This window comes from Equus quagga, chromosome 13, assembly GCF_021613505.1.
Source record: "Equus quagga isolate Etosha38 chromosome 13, UCLA_HA_Equagga_1.0, whole genome shotgun sequence".
Classification (NCBI taxonomy): Eukaryota; Metazoa; Chordata; class Mammalia; order Perissodactyla; family Equidae; genus Equus; species Equus quagga.
The window spans coordinates 13,421,556-13,443,030 of NC_060279.1; the positions used below are offsets into that span (position 1 = coordinate 13,421,556).

General features: G+C 35.6%; 1 protein-coding gene across 6 annotated transcripts in view; it reads left to right on the forward strand.

The window, feature by feature from the left end:
- The window catches only part of RASAL2 (RAS protein activator like 2), a 371,329-nt gene that overhangs the window by 267,145 nt on the left and 82,709 nt on the right, over nt 1–21,475 (forward strand). For all 6 annotated transcript variants that reach the window (XM_046681498.1, XM_046681500.1, XM_046681499.1 and 3 more), the window contains one exon: nt 17,117–17,223. In XM_046681498.1, coding sequence (XP_046537454.1) covers nt 17,117–17,223 — 107 coding nt within the window. The remainder of the gene's footprint in view (nt 1–17,116; nt 17,224–21,475) is intronic.

Below are 21,475 nucleotides of genomic sequence, written 5' to 3' on the forward strand. Positions count from 1 at the left end.
CCCGGTGATGTGGCCGAGTGGTTGGATAGTAGCACCGAAGAGGAGAAGAGCCTTCTGTCATTTCTGGGTACGGTAGGGCTCCGCTTGTTCTTTTAACCCTTTGTTGTCTGAACTTCTCTTACTTTGGGGAGTAAGACCCCAAATTTTGTAAAATCCACTTTTGTATTTTTAACAGGGGGAAGAGAAATTCAGAGAATATGTTTAAGTTGTTTGGTTTTCAAGTTTTATGTCTCTAGAAATAGTACCACCAACCTTGGCTATGAGAAATAAGAGACAGTTTGCTTTGCTTTAACAAAGAGTGCTAGCTCCATGCAAGGCTTACCATGCTGTCTCGTCAGCTGTTTGTGGTATTTAGACAACTTCTACTAGCTGAAATATATCATTGTTTTACTATACCTCTTGTTTTAGTAATGGTGAGGCTTGTCATGAGAGGGGGAGTAGGCTTTGTGTGCAAGAAAAGCCAACATAGGAATTGAGAAATAGCCTTTATGCCAGGTGTGAAACATTTGTAATTTTCATATGTAAGATTACTACTGAGCATATAAAATAGGACACATGGACCAGCCATTACTGTAACTTTCCATTTGTGGATGCTTTCTAATAAATTTCTAAGTAAAGCAATTATTGATCTTGGAATTATTAATATAATAAATAAATTCCTGGGAAAGTTAGATTACAAATCCAATCATATCTTAAATGTAATAGGAGAACTTGGTACTTATAAAAATCCTATTTGTGAATACTTTTGTTAGATTAATAATGGCCTTCAAATTTATTGTTTTTATAAATTTGATTTATCTCATAATGTCTCCCTAGATATAAGTATACCTTTATTATAAATGGGCAAAATTTATGGTCTTCTAATTTATTCCTCATGAATATTCTCCATGACCTATGAATAGTCCTCTGCTATTCTAAAAGATATCTCTCTCTTTATTATATTTAGCAGAAGTTTCTGTTTGTTTTATTTAATTCAGTTATGTTGTCAGTCAACATTCTATAAATGATTTCTTTTTTCATGCATTTTTGATGTAAAAGATCATCCTAAACAGGTCTTTTCTAATTCTATAAAGACTCAGGTACATATATTTAGATATTAATCCTACTCTTAATTTGTTTATCATAGCTTCACTTATCCCAGGCATTTGGGTGACTTAGGTGTACCTTTCAACTCCTCATTTCTCTGAAGCCTATCGCATTCTACTTGCTTCCCATTCCCCTTCCCCCACACGCATAGAGAAACATCAGCGAAGAAAAGCAAATACAAATATCTCTGAGTAAAACCAAGCCCTTAGACCCTACAGCATCATGGGACTGGAAGGCAGAGTCATCACTAAACATTTTCCCTTGCTCTTGCATGGTGTTTTTATGAATTCTCATTATACAGCCTTGAGACTAATTTATTTCTTTTTTTGGCCACTAACCCACTATGCCTAAAAAGAATTTGATCAAATAAATAGAAATGGGCAAATAAAAAGTACTACAGTTTGTGCCCCCTCTCACCTCCACTCCCATCCTCTGTTTAGGAGAGTTAGTAAATTCCTCTTTGTCCACAGATGGAGGTAATAAAGACAAAGGATGTTAAAACATGCTTAGAAGAAAAATGCAAATTCCTACAAATTATCTATCTAATGGAAGGAAGCCTTAGCGTATATAAAGCATTGGTAAGTCAGAGTTTTGATTCTGCTCAAGGTCTAACAAGAAGTTTGGTTATTGAGTGAGTAGATAACTGTGTATCCCACACTTTGCTGTGGCAGGGCTGAGCCCTGGTTGTCAGCAAGTCATTTTGGGGATTGAAGCGCTCTCCTGACCATGGGGAGCAAACTCGTTCATCTGTGGATAAATAGGAATTTATTAAACTCCTCCAGAGGGACTAGTAGCAAAACTCTCTCAGATGTGGTTCGTTATAGTTTGAAGATGTAGCAAAGCCCTAGTGATGAGTCCTTTGCTGATGTAGTTACCATTAATGAGAACATGCTTCCCCCAAGAAGACGCCGAGAGAAAAGTAAGAAACCTCGATCTCCTTAATGGTAAATCCAGGATGAGTGGAACCCAAAGAGACAATGTATCAGAGAACCTATCAAACTATGCTTTCTTTGCCTAAGAAATTTTATGGCAGATATCTCTTAGGAGAGGAGATGAAGGAAAAGTATTTTGTGCTGTTTAGGCTTTTCTACTTCACTTTTGCACAGTAGCCACCTAACTGACGTTCAGGCCTTCTTGTTAATTTAGTGCACTGCTTGTTTGATCAAACTTCGTAAAACTGTGCCCTGTTCGTTATTCTATTCAAAGACCTTCCATGGCTCTCTTATCACCTATCAAAGTAAAACAGCTTACTCTGGAACTTATTCTGACCCTCCCACCTGACATTCCCGTGTTCTAGAGACTAGGGACTTCATTCTACCACACTGATTAACTTTCTATGTCTTGCCCTTTCCTACCTTTGCATGTGCTATTTCTTCTATCAGCAGCGTCCCTTCATCCAAACTGAACTTTCTAAAAGCCTACCCATGTTTCAAATCTTGCTCATAAACAAGATGCTATGCTAGTTACTGAGGCTGGATACAAAGAAGTGTAAGACAAAGCTGCTTGTTAGAAGCATAGAGTCTGGTTAGGGAGAAAATATGAACTATAGCCTATTAATCGAGAAAGACTTAATGATAAATCAAGACAACAATGGAGAAAATAAAATAAGCCAGTACCTGATTGTGAAATGATTTATCCAGGCAAAAATTGTTTTGGGAATTTGAAGAAGGGAGACATCATTTTTTGGTTAGGAACACCAAAGACTGCTTTACAGAGACAGGATTTAATCTGAATCTTAAAAGATAGAACAGATTTTTATGGAGATGGTGGAGTTTTCTGTATGAGACGAGCATCATGAGGAATATTAAATTATGTTCATGACCAATGAATAAACTAATGTGAAACGAATGGAAAGTTCATGTAAAGAAATAATGAGAGAGAATACTTGAAGGATATTTGGTAGCTCACTGTGTAGGACCTTTCATGACAGGCTAATGAGTGATAATTTTATCCTAATAGCTGTTGGGAAGAATTAAAGGTTCTTGAGCAAGAAAAAGATGATCAAAATAGGTTTTTAGGAAGACATATCTGAAAGTGTCACAACAGAGGGAAGAGACTAGAAGCAGTTAAACCTGTTTGAAAGCTGTTATAGTAATCCAGATACGAAATGTGTCCCTATTTTAACACAACCCTCTATATTATAATTAGTGGTTTGCTTATTTATTAGTAGAACTAGATTGTGAATGCCTTCACAAAAAGGGCTCAATCCTCTTTCTTTTCAGCACCCAGTATATTCCAGGTGCAGATGAATATTTGCACAGCTCAGATGAATAAGTGAAATGAAAAGATGGAGAGAGTACAAAGGATCTATCAGCAGAATTGGTGACAGATTGGAGGAATGGGGAACAAAATGAGTCAAAGACTATTTTTGAATTTAGGAGGATGGTGAGACTATCAACAGATATAGAAAAGTTGAGAAAGGAAGCCAGTTTTTGAGGGAAGAAGATGAGTTCTATTTAGATATATTGAGTTTGAGGTTACTACCACACATCTGGATAGAAATATAGTTGTGATGATTGAAAATGAAGTTACAAGTAGAGAGCAACATGAGGGAATCACCTAGAGAAAAAAGATAGTTGAAGCTCTAAGCGTCTATAGGTGATCTACTATTGAGAGACTGTCAAGAAAAAACAGAGAGCATGACTGAACCTTGGAGAACACCAGCAGTCGGCACAGGGTGGGGTAGAGAGGAAAAGGAGTTACAGAGGCAATGAGCACAATGGTAGGAGGAAAGCCAGGATGGTCTGGTATTCTAAGTGTTAAGGTAGAACAGGTTAACAATGTGTTGAGTAGTGTCAGTGGTTACAAAAGCCAAAGAGAAGTCAGAAGAGACCACTGGATTTGACAATTAGGAGAGTTCTGATAACCTGTGAAAGTATCGATGCTGTTTTATTCATTGAAGTTGAGGGAGGAGAAGTCAGATTTTGTAATACTGAGAAAGACAGCAGATGGTGAGGCAGTGAGAGCTATGGGTTACGACTCTTGCCTGGGGAAATCTGTGACTGATAGAAAGAAAAGGGTGTCTTTTTTTTTTTTGAATTGGGGAGACCTGTGCATGTTTTTAGGTAGAGGAAAGAGCAAGATATTGAACCTACAAGAGCAAAAAATAACTGAGAGAACAAAACCCTTTATGGGTTTGGAGGTGAGGGTGAGATTAAGGGCACAAGCTTAACCTTTTGAGAATAGGGAGAAACTCACACAGGAATCAAAGATGCATGCAGAGATTTAGAAACTGAAAGTAGGGAAGATGCGGGAGATAACAGCCATTGTATTAATCTTCTGGCATTTATCTTACCCAATCTTGCCTTGTAGTTAGTTATTTGTGTACCCATCTAGCACTCCCCTGCTACTTTGGGGTATGGATCTTCTCTTAATATTTTGACATCTTCCAGAATAACAAGGAATAGATGCTTAATAAAGACTTTTTTCGAATGAATGAATGCTATTCATTTACCCAAAAGTTTAAGATCTAGCCAGTTTCAGTTATCAAAAATATTCTGTCAGATCTATCTTTTCTTCTCCTTTTCTACTACTGTTCTCTATTCTCATATCTACAAGTACCATTTAAGGTACATTAGTAGCATTCACAATTATTATTCAGTAGATTATAATTGGGTTTTCCAAATTCTAGGATAAGAAGGAACATACTCAACAGATATTTTGTACTACTTTACATTCTCTAAACTGAATTTAAGTCATTTCATTTCATTAAGTGGAGTCATTTAAGTGATAGAATAATTCTGTAAAAGAATGTAATTTTACAAAACCTAAAGATTTTTAAGTTTCTAAGTTCTGTACTCTACTGATACATATAGTAATCTGGTATTGGCAACTATTGTCTGATTCCTAAAATTACACCTAACATTGGGGGGAAAGCATATTCAAAAATTGAAACTCTCATTTCTGGCATTATGACAGACTAGATATCCTGAAAAATAATACAGAAACAACTAGAAATGTCATATTAACGAAACAAACATTTTAAACTAAATGGCCTAACTCTCCTCTTGGGAAGGAAAGGAAATCCCCAGGAAGAGAAAAAAGAAAACTAAAATTCCAGGTAGTAAATTGTCCTGGGGCATTTGCCAGTCTCAGAATTCCAGAAGGAAGTTTTAATAGCCACAAGACAGGAGGTAGACTGAGGGTTCAAATAGTGTGAGGAATTAGAACTGAAAGCCTTGCCCCATTGTTCCCCATAGGACTAGGTCCCTTGATAAGTGAGAGTGGAAATAAGGAAAAAATCTGCTTACTGCAAAAAGTTGAAAAATCTTATTTATCTTAGTCTGGACTGGTGGGGGAGGGAGGAGGATAAAAATTCCCTGAATATTCGTAACCACTGTTCTGACAAGGTAAAACTAAAATAGTGGACAACAATATGTCAGAGATAGGAAGGGGGTAATTGGAATTGAAGTATTTTAAGATCATTGAATTATTCAAGAGAAGAATAGAAATCAGGATTAGCTTTAGCCTTTAAGTACATGTGTTAAAATGTTAAGGACGACTATTAAAAGAATAGAAATAGAGTACATAATGTCAAAAGCACTAGAGAAGAAAATGAATTTTTACAACTTGATTAATCTCAGAAAAGACAGAAAATCAGAAAAACAAAGCATAGAAAAAGTAAATAGAAAACACAGTAAGATGGTAAAGATAAAATCCAACTATATCAGAAGGTACAATATTCTGAAAATGTTAAAAGATAAGATTGTGAGACTCAATTTTTTTTCTTCTTCTTCTCCTGCTTTATTTTTGGAGGAATGATTAGCTCTGAGCTAATACCTGCCACCAATCCTTCTCTTTTTGCTGAGGAAGACTAGACCTGAGCTAACGTACGTGCCCATCTTCCTCTACTTATATGTAGAACGCCTGCCACAGCATGCCCTGACAAGCAGTGCGCAGGTCTGCACCCAAGATCCGAACTGGCAAAACCCAGGCCTCTGAAGCAGAACCTGCAAACTTAACCCCTGCGCCACCGGGCTGGCCCCTCAGGTTTTTTTTTTTTTTTTTTTTTTCACGCTGTGAATGAGAGAGACCCAGGAGGGTTAAAAGTAAAAGGTTTGGGAAAAGATATATCAGGGAAATATTAATTAAAAGAAAGCTAGCATAGGCATGAAAATGAGATAAAATGGCACTTTATGTCAAAAAGCATTGCTTGGAATAAAAGAGATCCCTAAGTAATGGTAAAATGTAGAAATCACTAGAAAGATAAAAATCTTACATGCACCCAATAACAAAGCCTCAAAATTTATAAGGCAAAAATGGACAGAAATATAAGGAAAGATTGATAAATCTACAATCCTATCTGCAAAAACTAGTAAGGCTGCAGAAGATATAAAAAACACACTAAGTTTGAATTAGTGGACATGTATAGAAGCCTGAATTCAACAATTGTATAGTCTTCTCAAGCGCATATGGAATCTTTATGAAAACTAACAATGGACTGGGACATAAACAAATCTCAACAAATTTCAGTCTTTATATCATACAGAACGCATTCTCTTGACCATAGTTGAACTGAGTTAGAAATTAATAACAGAAAATTTACTTTAAAAACCTTTACTGCTGGAAACTTTTAAAGTTATATATAACTCTCTAGTCAAAGAAGAAATAATAATGGAAATTATAAAATACTTAGAACTGAACGTCCTGAAAATAGTACATATCAAAACTTGCAGGATATTGCTAAAATAGTTATTAAGTGAATGTTATAGCCTTAATCTTTTATCTTGAAATGTAGAAAGGCTGAAACTTAATGGGTTAATTAAGCGTTCGATTCAACAAGTTAGAAAAAGAAAAGATAAACTCAAAGAAAGTTTAGGGAAAGAAAGAATAAAGATAACAGCTTAAATTAAAGATAGTTAAATGGAAGACAGAAATAAACATAGTAGAGTCAGTAAAGCCAAGAGTTGTTTCTTTAAAAATTCCAATGAAAATAGATAAAACTGTCAAGATTTGATCAAGACAAAAGAGAAGTCACAAATAAACGTTAGAAATGAAAAAAGGGACAAAATTACAGAAAATCAGAGACTTGAAAAACAGGAGACTATCACGAACAACTTCATGATAATATATTTGAAAATTTAGAGAAAATGGATATTTTAAAGAAAAAATATAATTTATTAAAACTGTCTATGGAGGACATATGAATGTAAGTAAGCCTACTACCTATAACCATTAAAGAATTCAATCGGTGGTTTAAAATCTACCACTGGTTATGGTTTGATTTCTCATATAGCTTGACTTCTGAAAAAGAATGAATTCTGGATCACAGCTGCATTAATAGTTCCAATCAGTGATTCAGTTTTTCGTTGCAAATGAATAAATTGGTATTCTGGTATCTAAATTGAGAACAAACAAAAAATGCTAAGAACCATACTTAAAACCAAAGCATGGCAATTGAATCCATATTAAGTCCCAGGGTGGACATGGTTTCCTTAGAGTTTTTAGCTCTATATCCTTTGTTTAGGAAATTTCCTTCAGGGAAAAAAGAAAAGGTCTTTCAAAATATTTTCCTTGTGAGAATGTACAAATAAAATACTAAAGGAAATCAACTGAATGGATATCTAAAGAAAATGGAAATGAATAAGAACATACAAGACTTAAACCTGATCAATATGTGTGTCAATATTAAGTGTGATCATTGATCAATATTGTGCGCTTCTTAATAAAACCTTAAAATTTGTGAATTTTCAAATGGAATGATGCACAGAAGGAAAAACCTCAAAACTCTTAAACCTAATCTTCCATGAAGCTTATTTACCAAAATCTCAATTATAACTGAAGATTCAAGTTAATGTACATAAAAGGATAGTGATTCTTCAACTTGATTAGATGGTACACTTTAATTAGAAATAACTCAAGGGACAGCCCCATGGCCGAGTGGTTAAGCTCCCATGCTGTGCTTCGGTGGCCCAGGGTTTCGTGGGTTCGAATTCTGGGCACAGACATGGCACCACCCATCAGGCCTTGCTGAGGCACTCACAACTGGAATATCCAACTATGTACTGGGGGGCTTTGGGGAGAAGGAAAAGAAAAAAAAAGAACGAACTCAAAAATTTATTAATAATTTTAGTATGTATTAAGTTGAACCATATGAAATTGCTGGGCATTTGGGAGAAATATTTAAAATTGAGAAAATTCTATCTGTTTAAATTTGTTTTATTTGAAAATTTAGAAAAGATCAAAATTATTAAAATCTTGCAACACGAGATCTCAGTTATAGAACACTGTATTGGGCAGTTTGTACACAGTATAAATACATAAATATAGTTTGGTACATGAAACTAGAGAACATATAATCAGGTAATATGAACTTATATAAATGTATTAATTAGAAATTAAAGAAATGTGAATAATTAGGCCTGGTTTTATGGAAGTAGATGAATTGAAACTGGTATTGAAAGTCACCTAAGATTTGGCAGATAAGTGAAAACCATTAGCAAAGACAGACACAGGGGAATGAATATGGCCAGTTTGAGATCAAAGATCACCTGACTAAGGCAATTTGTTGGAAAGTGTTGGCAGAAAAGAGTGACTATGTAAGGTAGGAGCCAGGCGATTTTTTTTTTTTTTTTTTTTGATGTCTGACTGTCCTATCTTTAATCTCTAGGAAGGTAATTACATCAAGAAAGTAATGTTTTAGGGAGATTAATCTGGTAATGGTGAGCAGAATAGCTTTAAGCAGAGAGACAGGAGTCAGTGACATCAGTTAGGAGGGTCCTGCCAAAATCTGCACAAGATGACAAAAAGTCCTGAACTAAGGTGGTAGATGGTAGTGGAAATAAAGAGGACAAAAGGAAGCCAACAAACATTTTGCAGAGAGACTTGGCAGTGTTTGATGGCTAAAGGAGCACAAATCAACATTACAGGCTCCTCCCTTTTCCATTACCCTCACTAATAAGGGATGTCCAATGTAAACATTGTTTGTATTTGTACAGTGCCATATGCATATTTGGTCCTCAGTAAAGGATTAAATTTTCCTTATATTAGAGGCCCAAGTATTTGTACGTTTTCGATACCTTGTATTAATGCCTGTCTTAGAATAAAACCCAAACTAGTCATAAAAGACCCTGGCATAATCAAGGAGCAAATCTTTATTAAAGATTTTAAAGATGATTATTGAAATCATGATATGAATAAATCAAAGATTATACCCAGAATTGTATATGAAACATACAAATAATGAGAACATATTATTAGGTCACTCATAGAAAAAGTTTAGATAAATGTCTTAGAACATTGCCGTAAATTAGAAAACATTGTCTTCCAGAGTTGAAGACAAAATATGATTCACCAAAATGAAACTGTGAGATTAATAAAAATCTTATAACTAGATTGAAATGCTCAGAACAGTCATCTTATGCTGAACAATGCTTTCTTAGTTATTTAGACATTGTTCTTTGTAAAACCTAAGATCTTAATGCTTTTTATCTATGTTTGTCTCAGAATTGACCTAAGTAGTTATCTTTCCACTTAGGTGTACTGAAGATTACTTTGTGAGGCTAGAAGAGCCGGGATTAAGGATTATGTTTTTAGAGCAGTTTTAGATTCACAGCAAAATTAAGAGGAAGATACAGAGGTTTCCCATATATCCCATGCCCTGATACCTGCGTATCCTCCCCCATTATCCACATCCCCACCAGAGTGGTACATTTGTTACAGTGGATAAACCTACATTGACACATCACATCACCAAAGTCCCTAGTGTACATTAGGATTCATTCTTGATGTTGTACATTCTATGGATTTGAACAAATGTATTATGACGTGTATCCATCATTACAGTGTCATATAGAGTATTTTCTCTGCCCTAAAAATCCTCTGTACTCCACTTACTCATTCCTTCTTCTTAAGGGCAGGTTATTCTTTGGAGGAATTTTGGTCCCTTTTTTATTCAAGGAATCGGTTCTTTCTAGCTTGGTTCTTATTTTCTTCACATTTTCCACCGTTGCTTTAAGCAAGTCGCCTTCCCCCTCTTTACCCCATTGCCTCACCTCTCTTTGTTTCTGATTAGAATATTCGTATTGGCATCAGCGTTACAGGGTTGAGAGTTTTCTTTAATGGGATTTGTTTGCAGTAAATTATCCCTCAAAGAGCATGATTTAATTCTCTTTAAAATATGAAGAATCATGTGCATATTGTTAAAGTTCTTGGAGTCATTTTTAGGAAAAAGTAAGAAAATTGGAGTCTCCCTGATTATTTATCTTATTTTATCTCCATTACAACCCATTATACAAAACACAAAGAGAACATGATAGCACGCATGGATCCAAACTACGTGGGTTCCAATCCTGATTCTGCCCTTTAACCAGCTGTTCCAACATCGGCAGGGTAATAAAACATCTCCTTGTTTCCTTATCTGTAAAATGGGGGTGAAAAATCCAGTTTCAGAGAATTGTTACGAGGATTACAAAGATGACTCATATAGAATACTTAGCATGTAACAGGGAATAATAAATGACAGTTTTGTGATATGGTTATCCTTGTTACGTTTCTATTGTTATTGTTATGATCCCAAGTTGTTATCACTAAGAACCAGAGATATGCTTTGTATTTGAAACCTAACTACCATATAAATATCCCTGAGCTATTTTCTTAGCCTTTCTGGTTGAGAGTGTTATTTGCACTAAACTGTTCTCTGCCATCTTATCCAGTATCATCATGTGGAGCCCTGAGTTGAAGAAATGGAATACTTGTGGGTATCCAGATTCCCTGACCGGAGAGAAATCTGTTATCCTAATATATTAGCAAGAAGAAATTTAAAAAAAAATAATAATAGGGAATAAATTTGTTGAAATAAAGAAAAGATGAGGGACTGGATGGCTTTACTTTCTGAGAATTTACCACACTTCTGTACTTAGCACCAATTCATATGTGTTGAAGTAAGTGTCTAGGGCATGCAAACTTGAAAGGACTGCTTGTTTGAGTGAAGGACTGCAGTCTAAGTGATACAAATTGGATGAATTACAGTGGCTCTGGGGATTTGTATTTCAGAGCAGCTGAATGGTAGTGACTGTCAGTGCATAGGCTTTAAAGCAGTAAAAGTGGGATACAGCAGGAAATGTCCTACTGAAAATCAGGTGGAGAAGTCTATAAAACGCCCAGGTGCTATCGTGTTAGCAACTATAGAAATGTAGTATGTAATTTTCTTTTCTTTACTCTTGTCACTTTTCCTGTATAAAATTGTACCTGCATCTCTAATCTCTGTTACCTTTAGGAGTCCTCCAACAAAAAGTAGGAAATTTCATTTTCATGAAGCCTTTTTTCTTTCACATTTTGCCATTTGCTATTAAAGCCCCTCTTTACTGAAGAGGTACAAACCCATTTCCTAATAGTATTCCTTCCTTCCTATTCTGTTTCTTAAACATCCTCTGTGTCTCCTATGGAAGAAGAATTCTCATGTAGAATTCATAGCATGGAGAGATAAGTTATTTGCTTACCTCATTCGTTAATAACTTGAGCCACTGACGTATCATATCTTATGTATTGCTGTCATTATTTACACAATATAGGGGAAATAGTAAAGTAGACTCATTTACAGCAACAGTGTATGCACTGAAACTTCAGTGACTTGAGTGGGTGCACAAACAGCTTGGTGTGTATTCAATTTTTTATCTTACTTTGTTAAAATGATTTTTTAAAAGATTTTTATTTTTTAATTTATTTTTTTAAAGATTGGCACCTGCGCTAACATCTGCTGCCAATCTTTTTTTTTTCTTCTCCCCAAAGCCCCGCAGGACATAGTTGGGTATTCTAGTTCTGAGTGCCTCTGGTTGTGCTGTGTAGGACGCCACCTCAGCATGGCCTGACGAGCGGTGCCATGTCTGTGCCCAGGATCCGAACCGGTGAAACTTGGGGCCAGCCCCCAAAAAGATTTTTGAAGTGAACTGAAGAATTCCTCTTTTGAGAATAATGCTAGAACACTTGTCTCCTAAGTATAATATCAAAAATATTAAAGGGGCCTATGAATAATTATAATTGGCAGAGTATTCACATTCATTCATGTTTTGTAATTCTGTACACAAAATTACTAGGAATTGGCTTGGGTTGCTATTAATGTGAAGTTTTTAAGTATACTATATATGCCAAGTTGACTGCATCTGTGAACATGTAATATTGTTTCTGGTCTGTCATTAACTAGAGAGTTTTGTTATGAGAAGGATATTTCGGTTCATTGCAACATTGTCTACCAAATTAAAACTTTATAAATATCTTTCTAAATTTTGTTCATCTTTCAGGTTGAGTTTTCTGAAATTACTTTCACATTGGTAAGGTTATTACCTTCTTTTAAATTTTGCCCCCACCCTCATCCAAGAGAATAATAATTGTTACTAGCTGAGGGGCTGCCCCAAGAATTCAGTAATTTAGATACTAGACACAGTGCTTAGCGTGTAACAAACACCCAACATTAGCTAAAATTATCATAAAAATATTTCTGTCCTAAACAAATTATCTACAAAAGAGGTACTTAAGTAACTTTCATGACACATCTTTTTCTCTTAAAAAAAAAGTATTTTTGAATCATTTCCTCTACTTTTTTTCTTTTAACTATGGTAACTAATTCTAAAAGTGGTAGACATTGTCAGAACTCATGACATTTTTAGCTATGTTGTTTATGTTAAATATATGTATATGTGACATAATGGCATATGAATTTTGGTTAAATGTGATTGAACAAAAAGTAACTATAGTTGATGTTTATAGATATTTGGCCATAATGATGTTAAATAAGAGATACCTTTCTTGTTGAAGGTATTTTCAGAGGTTTTTGGAACCTAACTCTCAGTTAATATAGTATTTCCCTTTGTTCTCTTTTCAAACATAGTAATATTGCAGAATTATTTCAATCACATTTATTATTCAAAATCCTGAGAAGAAAATAATTAAGAAAGTGCCAGTAAGTGTATCTCTGTAGTGTTTCTATGTGATTTGTACTTTTTGGTAAAGTGTACTTCACCGGTGGTTTTTCATTTCAGAGTAAAAAAGCTAAAGCCCTTACGTGTAGGCCTATGAGGGCTGCATAATCTGAGCATGTCTACCCCAATCCCTCTCAGGCTTTCTGCTACTGTTTGTCCTCACTCATTGACTCCACTCCCACTGGCTTCCCCACTGCCCTTTATATTGGCTTCCTTCCACCTGCACTGTTCTTTCCTGATAAACCTACAAGGCTGACATCTGAACTTCCTTAACTATTGGCTCTCACCTCACCTTCTCAATGCAACTACCTTTTCAGTATAACTGCTATAGTGAAATTACTGTACTGCTTCATCTGTCTTACACTGTCCTACTTTTTTTCCCTCTCTGAAACACCTTTTTTTTTTTTTTTTTTTGCTGAGGAAGATTGGCCCTGAGCTAACATCTGTTGCCAATCCTCCTCTTTTTTTTTTTTTTCGTGCACGTGAAGAAGATCATCCCTGAGCCAGCATCTGTGCCTGTCTTCCTCCACTCTACCTGTGGATTGCTGCTACAGCATGGCCAGTGAGTGGTGCAGGTGTGCACCTGGGACCCAAACCCACAAACCTGGGCCGCCAAAGCACAGTGTGCCAAACTCAACCACTACGCCATGGAGCCAGCTCCTCTGAAACACTTTTTGACATTTGCTTTGTGATAAGTGAGCTAAAGGCCAAAGGCAGAAGTTGACTTCTGTTTGTTGAACAGGCACATCCTCCACCAAAAGTGCCTTTGCCCCCATGTATATCCAGTTGTCAGTTTCTTCGCCACGCTTTTCAAAGAAAGCACATTGACATAGAGGAAAATGTGTATTTTGAGGAAATGACATTATAATACTCCTTTTTGGATTTAGAGATCCCTTTTCTTCCAAAAAGCTAATTTTTATTAATGAAGACTAGAGCAGGAAAAGTAAAACGGCTTACATAGAATCACACAGATAGTTGGTCGAGCTACTAAGAAGAGCACCCAAATTTCTCTTTGTTCAATACATCATCCTGTGTGGAGCTGTGTTGGAGGTTCTCTCTCATTGTTCTGAGTTGTCACCTCATCTCAGTTCATACCCAGTGGCAAAGGAAATGAAGAGGTAAATTTAAAACTTAACCAGGATTTTTGTAACTTTTTTCACCTTTCAATCTGAAGATGAAAAATATTATTTTTAGAGGATGAGAAAGTGAACAAAACAGTTTCAGACCTTTATCTACTGAAACAATATTATAAGTCTCTTGTCTCAGTGATAGAGAGAGAGTATACTTTAAAATGACTGTAATTAAATATTGTGACTATGAAAGGAACATTACATTTTACAGCAGGTGAAAATAATGAGATAGTATGTAGCATGAGTGGGCATAGGGGAGAGAGCTGTCTAATTTTGGCCTATTGGAACTAGTATAGATTTTCTTTCCAGCTCAGCAGAAATGTAGCTTCAAGACCATAGTAGCAACTTTCCTTTCTTCTTGGAGATTTCAAGTTCTTGAGGTATATATTCTTCTCTCAGCTTTGAAATAGTTACAAATCTTCTAAGAACAAATCTTCTAAGAACTAAAGAACCTGGATATTCAAAGGCCTTCTCTGCATCCACAGATAAGTTACATTGTTGTGGAGGCTAAAAAAATCTAGAAGTGTAGACTTCTTCCTCTTATCATTAGTTGATTTAGCTTACCTAGATTCCTTTCTTTTCCCTCTTTAGTGAAAATTGTTCAAACTTCAAGAATAATTTAATTTCTTCTTTTTGAACCCAATGACATTCTTTAGGTCAGAGTTGTGATATTTTTTTCATGAAACAGAATCTAAAAGAGAAAAAGAAGTACAAGTGACATATTTGTTAAGAGTTTGAAATGTGGTTGCTCATGCTAGCCAATATAATTTCAAATAGTTAAAAGCATTGAAATATATTTGTTTAATGAGTTCATATGCCTGAAGACTAAAATTACGTGATTGAAAGAAAGTGAGGAAATAAGTTTCCATTTTTTTCCTTAGCCAGAACATTGCAAATTAAGGAAAAGTGTTTACTAGATCATTTTCTCCTTGCTAATGGAACTCACTTTTCTCCCACTTTCATTTCTCCATCAATTATTCAGAGATTAAAATATTGTAATACTCAATCTCATGTATCTCCTAATTATAGTTAATTATCAGAGGAAAGATGAGATTTTCTTCTACTTTCACCAGCCCCTCTCCCCACCTGCCTGCCCCCCATATAGAATTGCCTAACTTGGATAATCACTCTTTAAAGTCGTGTTCCTAAAGTCTAAAGGTCTTGTTGTTCAATGTGCTTTGACAAACTGATTTGTTTAAATTCAGTGCTTTGTGCCGTTCCTGTGAATTTTAGCTAATTATACGTCCATTTTTTTAGAAATGTGCATTAGAAGTCACGTGTGCCTAATTCTGAAATTGGCTTTGTACATTAAGGCTCATTTAACCACAGATGGTTAGAGAGAAGTGGAGAGACTCACAGTTATTGGTCATAATTTTTAAAACAGTAATAGCATGGAACTTTCTTGTACTGCAGGTGGGCATATAAGACGCTATGTTGTCAACCTCTCAGTCATTAGGAATGTTGCAAGTTGGCTTATGTCTTACTGGTCAGGATATCACAGTGAAGATAGTTTAGTTGTGGAAAGAAAATCAGTGTCCAGAGTGCAAAGATAGTAATAGGGTAAGCACTTCCAGTAGGATTTTCGGAGTCCGGATTGATTTGTGTGCATTACTGGGTCTGTGTAAAATGGTGTCCTTTTGGCACTAGCTGAATATAAATTTCTGTAAATGTTTTTTCTTGCTGAAGATTAGTGTAATACGGTGAAATTTTCTGTAACTGAGGGGAGGCAGTGTTTGGCGTCTGCCGATAGCCTGAAAGTAACTAATGAGGATGTGCAGTCGGAACGATTGATTGAATAGCTGCAGTCTGTGTGTTTCTTTCTCGCTTGCTCTCTCTGCAAGCTGTAGAGAGGGAGGGGGAAGAGCAAGACACAGGGAGGGAGCGAGCGAAAAAAGGCTTTCTCTTAAGTGGAACTAGCACGGATCCCAGGGGCCAGGAGGCCAGAAATGGAAGTTTAAACTGCATCTATCTTTTAAAGGGAGAACAGCAGGAATCAAAATGTCAGTCTCCGGAGTCACGATTTACTCCTTATTTTTTAAGATCTGGAAGATAACACAGAATACTTTTTTTAGGATGTGGTTTTTTTTCTTTTCTTGTCCATGTTGAGATTATCTAATGTTATCTGAGAAGCTGGATTCCTATATGTCTGTCAGTTGAAGTGGAGATGGGAAGCAGTTGTGATAAAGGTATAATATGTATATATCTATCATCTGTGTGTGCGTGTGTATGTGCATATATATATATGCATATATATATCACTCTATGAAAAAATTTTTTTAAATGTAACCGTAATATAGTATATAGTAATTAAATTGTAGAATATCACATCATCTGCAAAATTCGAAGCTTGTTAGGTCAGTTTGAACAGATGTAGGATTCCAGAGTAAGATCTTAGTAAGGTCATATTGCCAGAACAAGGAGAAGCTGATCTATTTTTATATCTGCATAGGCATATATGTTATTCTCTCCTGGCAGCAGCTTTCAGTCTTCTCATGGCCCTTTGGCTGCAGTCTGGTGAATCATCTTGTCTGCACAGAACTGAACTTTGACCTGTGTGCAAACACCATCAAATCATGTGCAACACTAGACTATATTTTGTTCACAAGAATATAAAAAAATTTCATTGGATTCTATTAACTCCTACATTGCTGACAAATAGAGAAGTGGATTCATACCCCGTGAGATGCAAATAGTAAGTGAACTTATAGGTATTAAACATAGATCAGAGGAAATGACTTTTTATATGTGCACAGTTAAAGGTATATGCTGTCATGCTAAAGCAGATTCATAACTGCCAACTCTCCCTAGTGTCTTGATAGTTCAGACCCCACAGAGATAAAGAAACAAATTATGTGCAAATGGAATGTGATGCACCTTTAAAGAAAACTGATTTTCTGTGGGGAAAAACAAAACAAAACAATAATTTTACAGTTTAGTCAAAGATCCTACATTTTGGATTCTTGATGTTTCTTTCTTCTTTTCCAGAGGTGCCAGCAGAAAGGTCCCCCCGCAGACGGAGTATCTCAGGGACCAGTACGTCAGAAAAACCCAACTCCATGGACACTGCAAATACCTCACCCTTCAAAGTACCAGTAAGTGTTTCTCTTCTCTAAGAGAATATTTTACTTTTCTCCTTTCTTCTTAGAGTTAGAGATAGTTATCAAGGAATCAAAATATTTTGCTCCTCAAGAATTTCTTTACAATACTGAGGTTAAAGGACAGAGTCATCAACTTACATGGATTAACTGTGGTTAATGTCCACTACTTTAAGTGTAAGCTTTATTAGGTTTTAGAGAATATTATTTTTACTTGTGGAGTATTTCCAAAATATGTAACTAAGCACATTTAATTCAAATTCCTCTGAACTGTGAAGAGCAACGCTTTGCAGGATGTCCTTTTATCAAGTTAAACCTATCTAGCTGAAATCTACCTAACTAGCTAAAACATGTCACAATTCTGTAAAGGTACTGGTGGGATTTTTTTTTTTTTTAATGGATGGGGGTATGACTTTTTTATTTTCCAGAGCTGGAGTACAAGCAAAGAGTGATGAAACTTAGAAAGTTGGGGAGCAAATTATCAGAGACTTAAGAGTTCTGATCCTGAAACTTGGCCTGTGCTTTGCTTAAGCCATCTTTTAGAAGGCCATCTAAGTGCTGAAGAAATATCCTAGTTTAAAATACTCCTTAAACTGACAACACGGTACTGAGAATCAGTATTAAATACAAAAGAACGCTGAGATGGAAAGACTGTAAGTGATCAGGTCATCTGACTACCAGTTGCTGGCCTAGTTTAGATCTTCTTGATATAACTCTGAGTAACTCAGATTTTAATTCATCTATTTTATTTGCTTATTGGTTAAGAAATATACTTACTTCCTAAACATATCATTTTATTAAAATTCATTGATTTTAAACTTGAAAAGAATTACTTACATGAAGTTGGTCATTATTAAAGGTACAATGGAAAGCAATATAAAGTAGAAAAAGATTTTTCTATTGAAAAAAAGATTTTTTTCTTTGAATTCAGGCAAGTTAGTATGTTGTATTCTTTCTTTCTTTATTTATTCCAATGCTGGGTTTTTTTGAACTTTAGGATGACCTTTTACGTAGGACTGATATTTTGAGATATATAAGCTGGCATTCATTTATAAATTAACTGAAATGAATGTTTATTTTGGATTAACCCTGAGAAGCAAGATTTCCCCTTATTGTATCTCAGTGCCTTGTAGAGTTTGTGGATATCTGTTACTATGACATCTTTCAAATTTTTACAAATTTTCTCATTTTTAAAGATTACAAGCAAGTATTGGATTAATATTCTAACCAAATTATGACAAGTATTTTAAAATGTCAGATTTCATGCCTTTTACTAAATTTCTTTGTTCCGTAGACATAGCTACCTATTTAAAATGTTCTTTTCATGAATGAAAAAAGTGTTTTTCCCTCTCCTCTCCCCTTCTTGTTTTCCCCATGAAATAGAGATCGTTATAGTGAAACTAACTATCCATATACAGAGTTTGGTGAAAAGCATTGAGTTACAATTTGGAGTTTTCATACTATCACGCTAGAATAGAATGGTGAATTCTTAAATTTTTTTTTAAGTCAATAACTGAAGAAGAATATCCCTCCACAATATAGTAACATTGAAGTACTTCCTATATTGAATCTGAACTTCATGGCTGGGCTTTTTAAGTTTGAATTCATTAGGAACAACAATTTTTATTTATATTTAAACAGTAATTTGACACCTAATTCAAGGTTTACCTTAATAATAAGACTAATTATTGTTGAATAAAAGTAATAAACCAGTGATGCACATACGTGACAGCTAACACTGCTTATAAACCTCTTACTCAGTTGTTAGCCTTCTGATTATCTCAGCCACTTCATGGATTTAAAAACATTGAGGGAAAGAAGGTGCCTCTGACTAGCAAATTGGAGTCACAAAGCCCGTGCACTTAGCTCTCTAGGAGAATAACCATTCACAAGCCCTCACCTAGACAATTGTTTGAAAAATAACCATCAGAACACATTGATTGCAATAAAGAAAGAAAAAAAAAAGACAGTGATTTGAGGGAGGAAGCAGAGAAAATGAAAAGCAAGCAGTCATAAAAACAATCTGAATCCACTTAGGATAAAGGCAAATAGCCTTAGATTTATCAGGAGCCCTTGAGGGTACCATTGTATTACAGGTTGGATGGTGCATAGTGCAATAATTGACAGTGATAATAATGAACCTCAGTCATCAAGAAAAAGTGAAATTATATTTGTTGTGCTGGGCTTTTTTAAAAGTGGAACTGCAGTATTGTGTGATATTTTGTGTTATCCATTGAGAATATTTAAGATCTTGAAGATATGTGATGCTTATAAAACTTGCTATCAAGAAAAATCTGGTTTGTGAAGTACCTCATTCCTTGATAATGCTGGATAAATAATTTATATTCTTTTAAGAGAAACCAAATATGCTGGCTAAATGAGGCACTGCAGTACTTGAATGTCTGTGGAAGTACATTGTGTTTTTTAAATTTCCATGGTCTTCCAAGAGCTGATGTGACCTACATCCCTTAAATGTATTGCCAATAAGAAGTATGTCTAGTTTTCAGATCAACAAAAAATATTTTTGTAATTAAGATCACGAAAGACTCTCTGCATATGAGAAAGCAGAACAAAAAGAAACCAAACTTTAAGATACTTAACTTTAAGTTACTTATACAGTATCTCAAAGAAGATCATTTCCATGTTAACTTTATGAAGGGGCAGATGTGAGATTTAAGCACAAGTACTTGTGGTTTTAGGATTCAGGTATCTTTACTATGGTGAATAGCAGGTTCCCTCCTCATCAGCTGTACCCAAAAAGGAGCCATAGTGGACTCTTTCCCCTTATTCCTCCCAGCTCCATTTTCAGCCTTATTGAGAGCAGGTGATAATAGATTTTAGCAAGTCTTAACTGAAATTATTGACAATGACACACTTACTGAATGGTTACTTTGGGCAAAGTATTAGTGATTCACCAATTATTGATACTTTTTTTGGCATTATTCTTAGTACTGGGGAAACAGAAACGAACAACAGAATTTTCCACTCCCAGAGAATTTATAACCTAGTAGCAAGAGACAGAAAAATTGCCAGATTGAGAAGGCGGCAGATAAGCATGGTGACACAGGTTTTTAACAATGCACTGTGTAAGCTAAGGCTTTGCCAAGGAGCCAATATTTGAGCTGAGTTTCAAAGGCTGAATGAAAATAGTTGACAAGGGAAGAAGATTATTCCAGGCTGACTGAAAAGCATTTTGGAAAGACACACTTCATAAGATGGACTGATGCTTCCAGGGAATATAGACAGGGTTCGGTGAGGCAGAAACTGAAAAGCATCTACGTAAAAATGGCAAGAGAGAAGGCTGGAGGCGAGGTTGGGGCAAGACTGTAAGTGGACTTGTTTGTCAAGCTTAACTAAACTTTGCTGGCTGCTAAAGCATTAGAGATTTGTTTTTTGAAATATTTGTCTTGGCTCAAAAGCTAAACCAAGTTGTATAAATACTATGAAGTATTGGTAAATTACTTGACTCTTCTTTCTCATGCTATCATTATCTCCACTCAGGGTGATAGGTAAGGGGCCATGATTTAACAGAAGGCCAGCCCAGCACCCACCCTGGCTATCAGCTGACACTAGAGTAGAGGTTAGCCTTCAGGAGATTCAGAAGAAACCAGTGGGTTAGAGTTGCTTGTATACTGCTGACTACTGCTAGATGAGGCAGAAAGGAGCCAAAGAATAACTCTAGCAATGAGCCCCAAACTTTTGTATATCTCCTCATTCCTCCAAATTTATATTTTTAAAAACATAAAGTGGATAACTAGTATAGCAGTGTACTCAGGTGTATTTCTTACTTAGTCTAAGCCACCTTCATGCAGTGGTAGACAGCAGAGTCAATAAGTTTAAAAGCAAGGACATGACAAATGGAAGAGGGAATTCATATAGCCACTGAACCTATAGGTTAAGGCAAGGTCTTGGTTTTTAGGAATCTTTAAAGGTATTTTTACTTTTCTCTAATCATAGCCATAAGAAAAACCAGAGATCTGCAGAATAGTTTTTCTGTTCTGCCTCCACTCTCCTTCCATATTTCTTCACCTTAATTCCAATCGCAGTTATTTCCTTATAGGTCTGTGTCCCTCATTAGACAAGAAATATCTCTTCTACTCATCTTTGTAGCTACCCCAATGCCTAACACAGCACCTCACACATAGTAAACACTCAACAAATAATCGTTGAATGGATAAAATATGCATGAATTGTCTAAGGACTAGAGTTTCTCTCACAGCTATTCTCTTGGTATTACTGAGGATGTCTC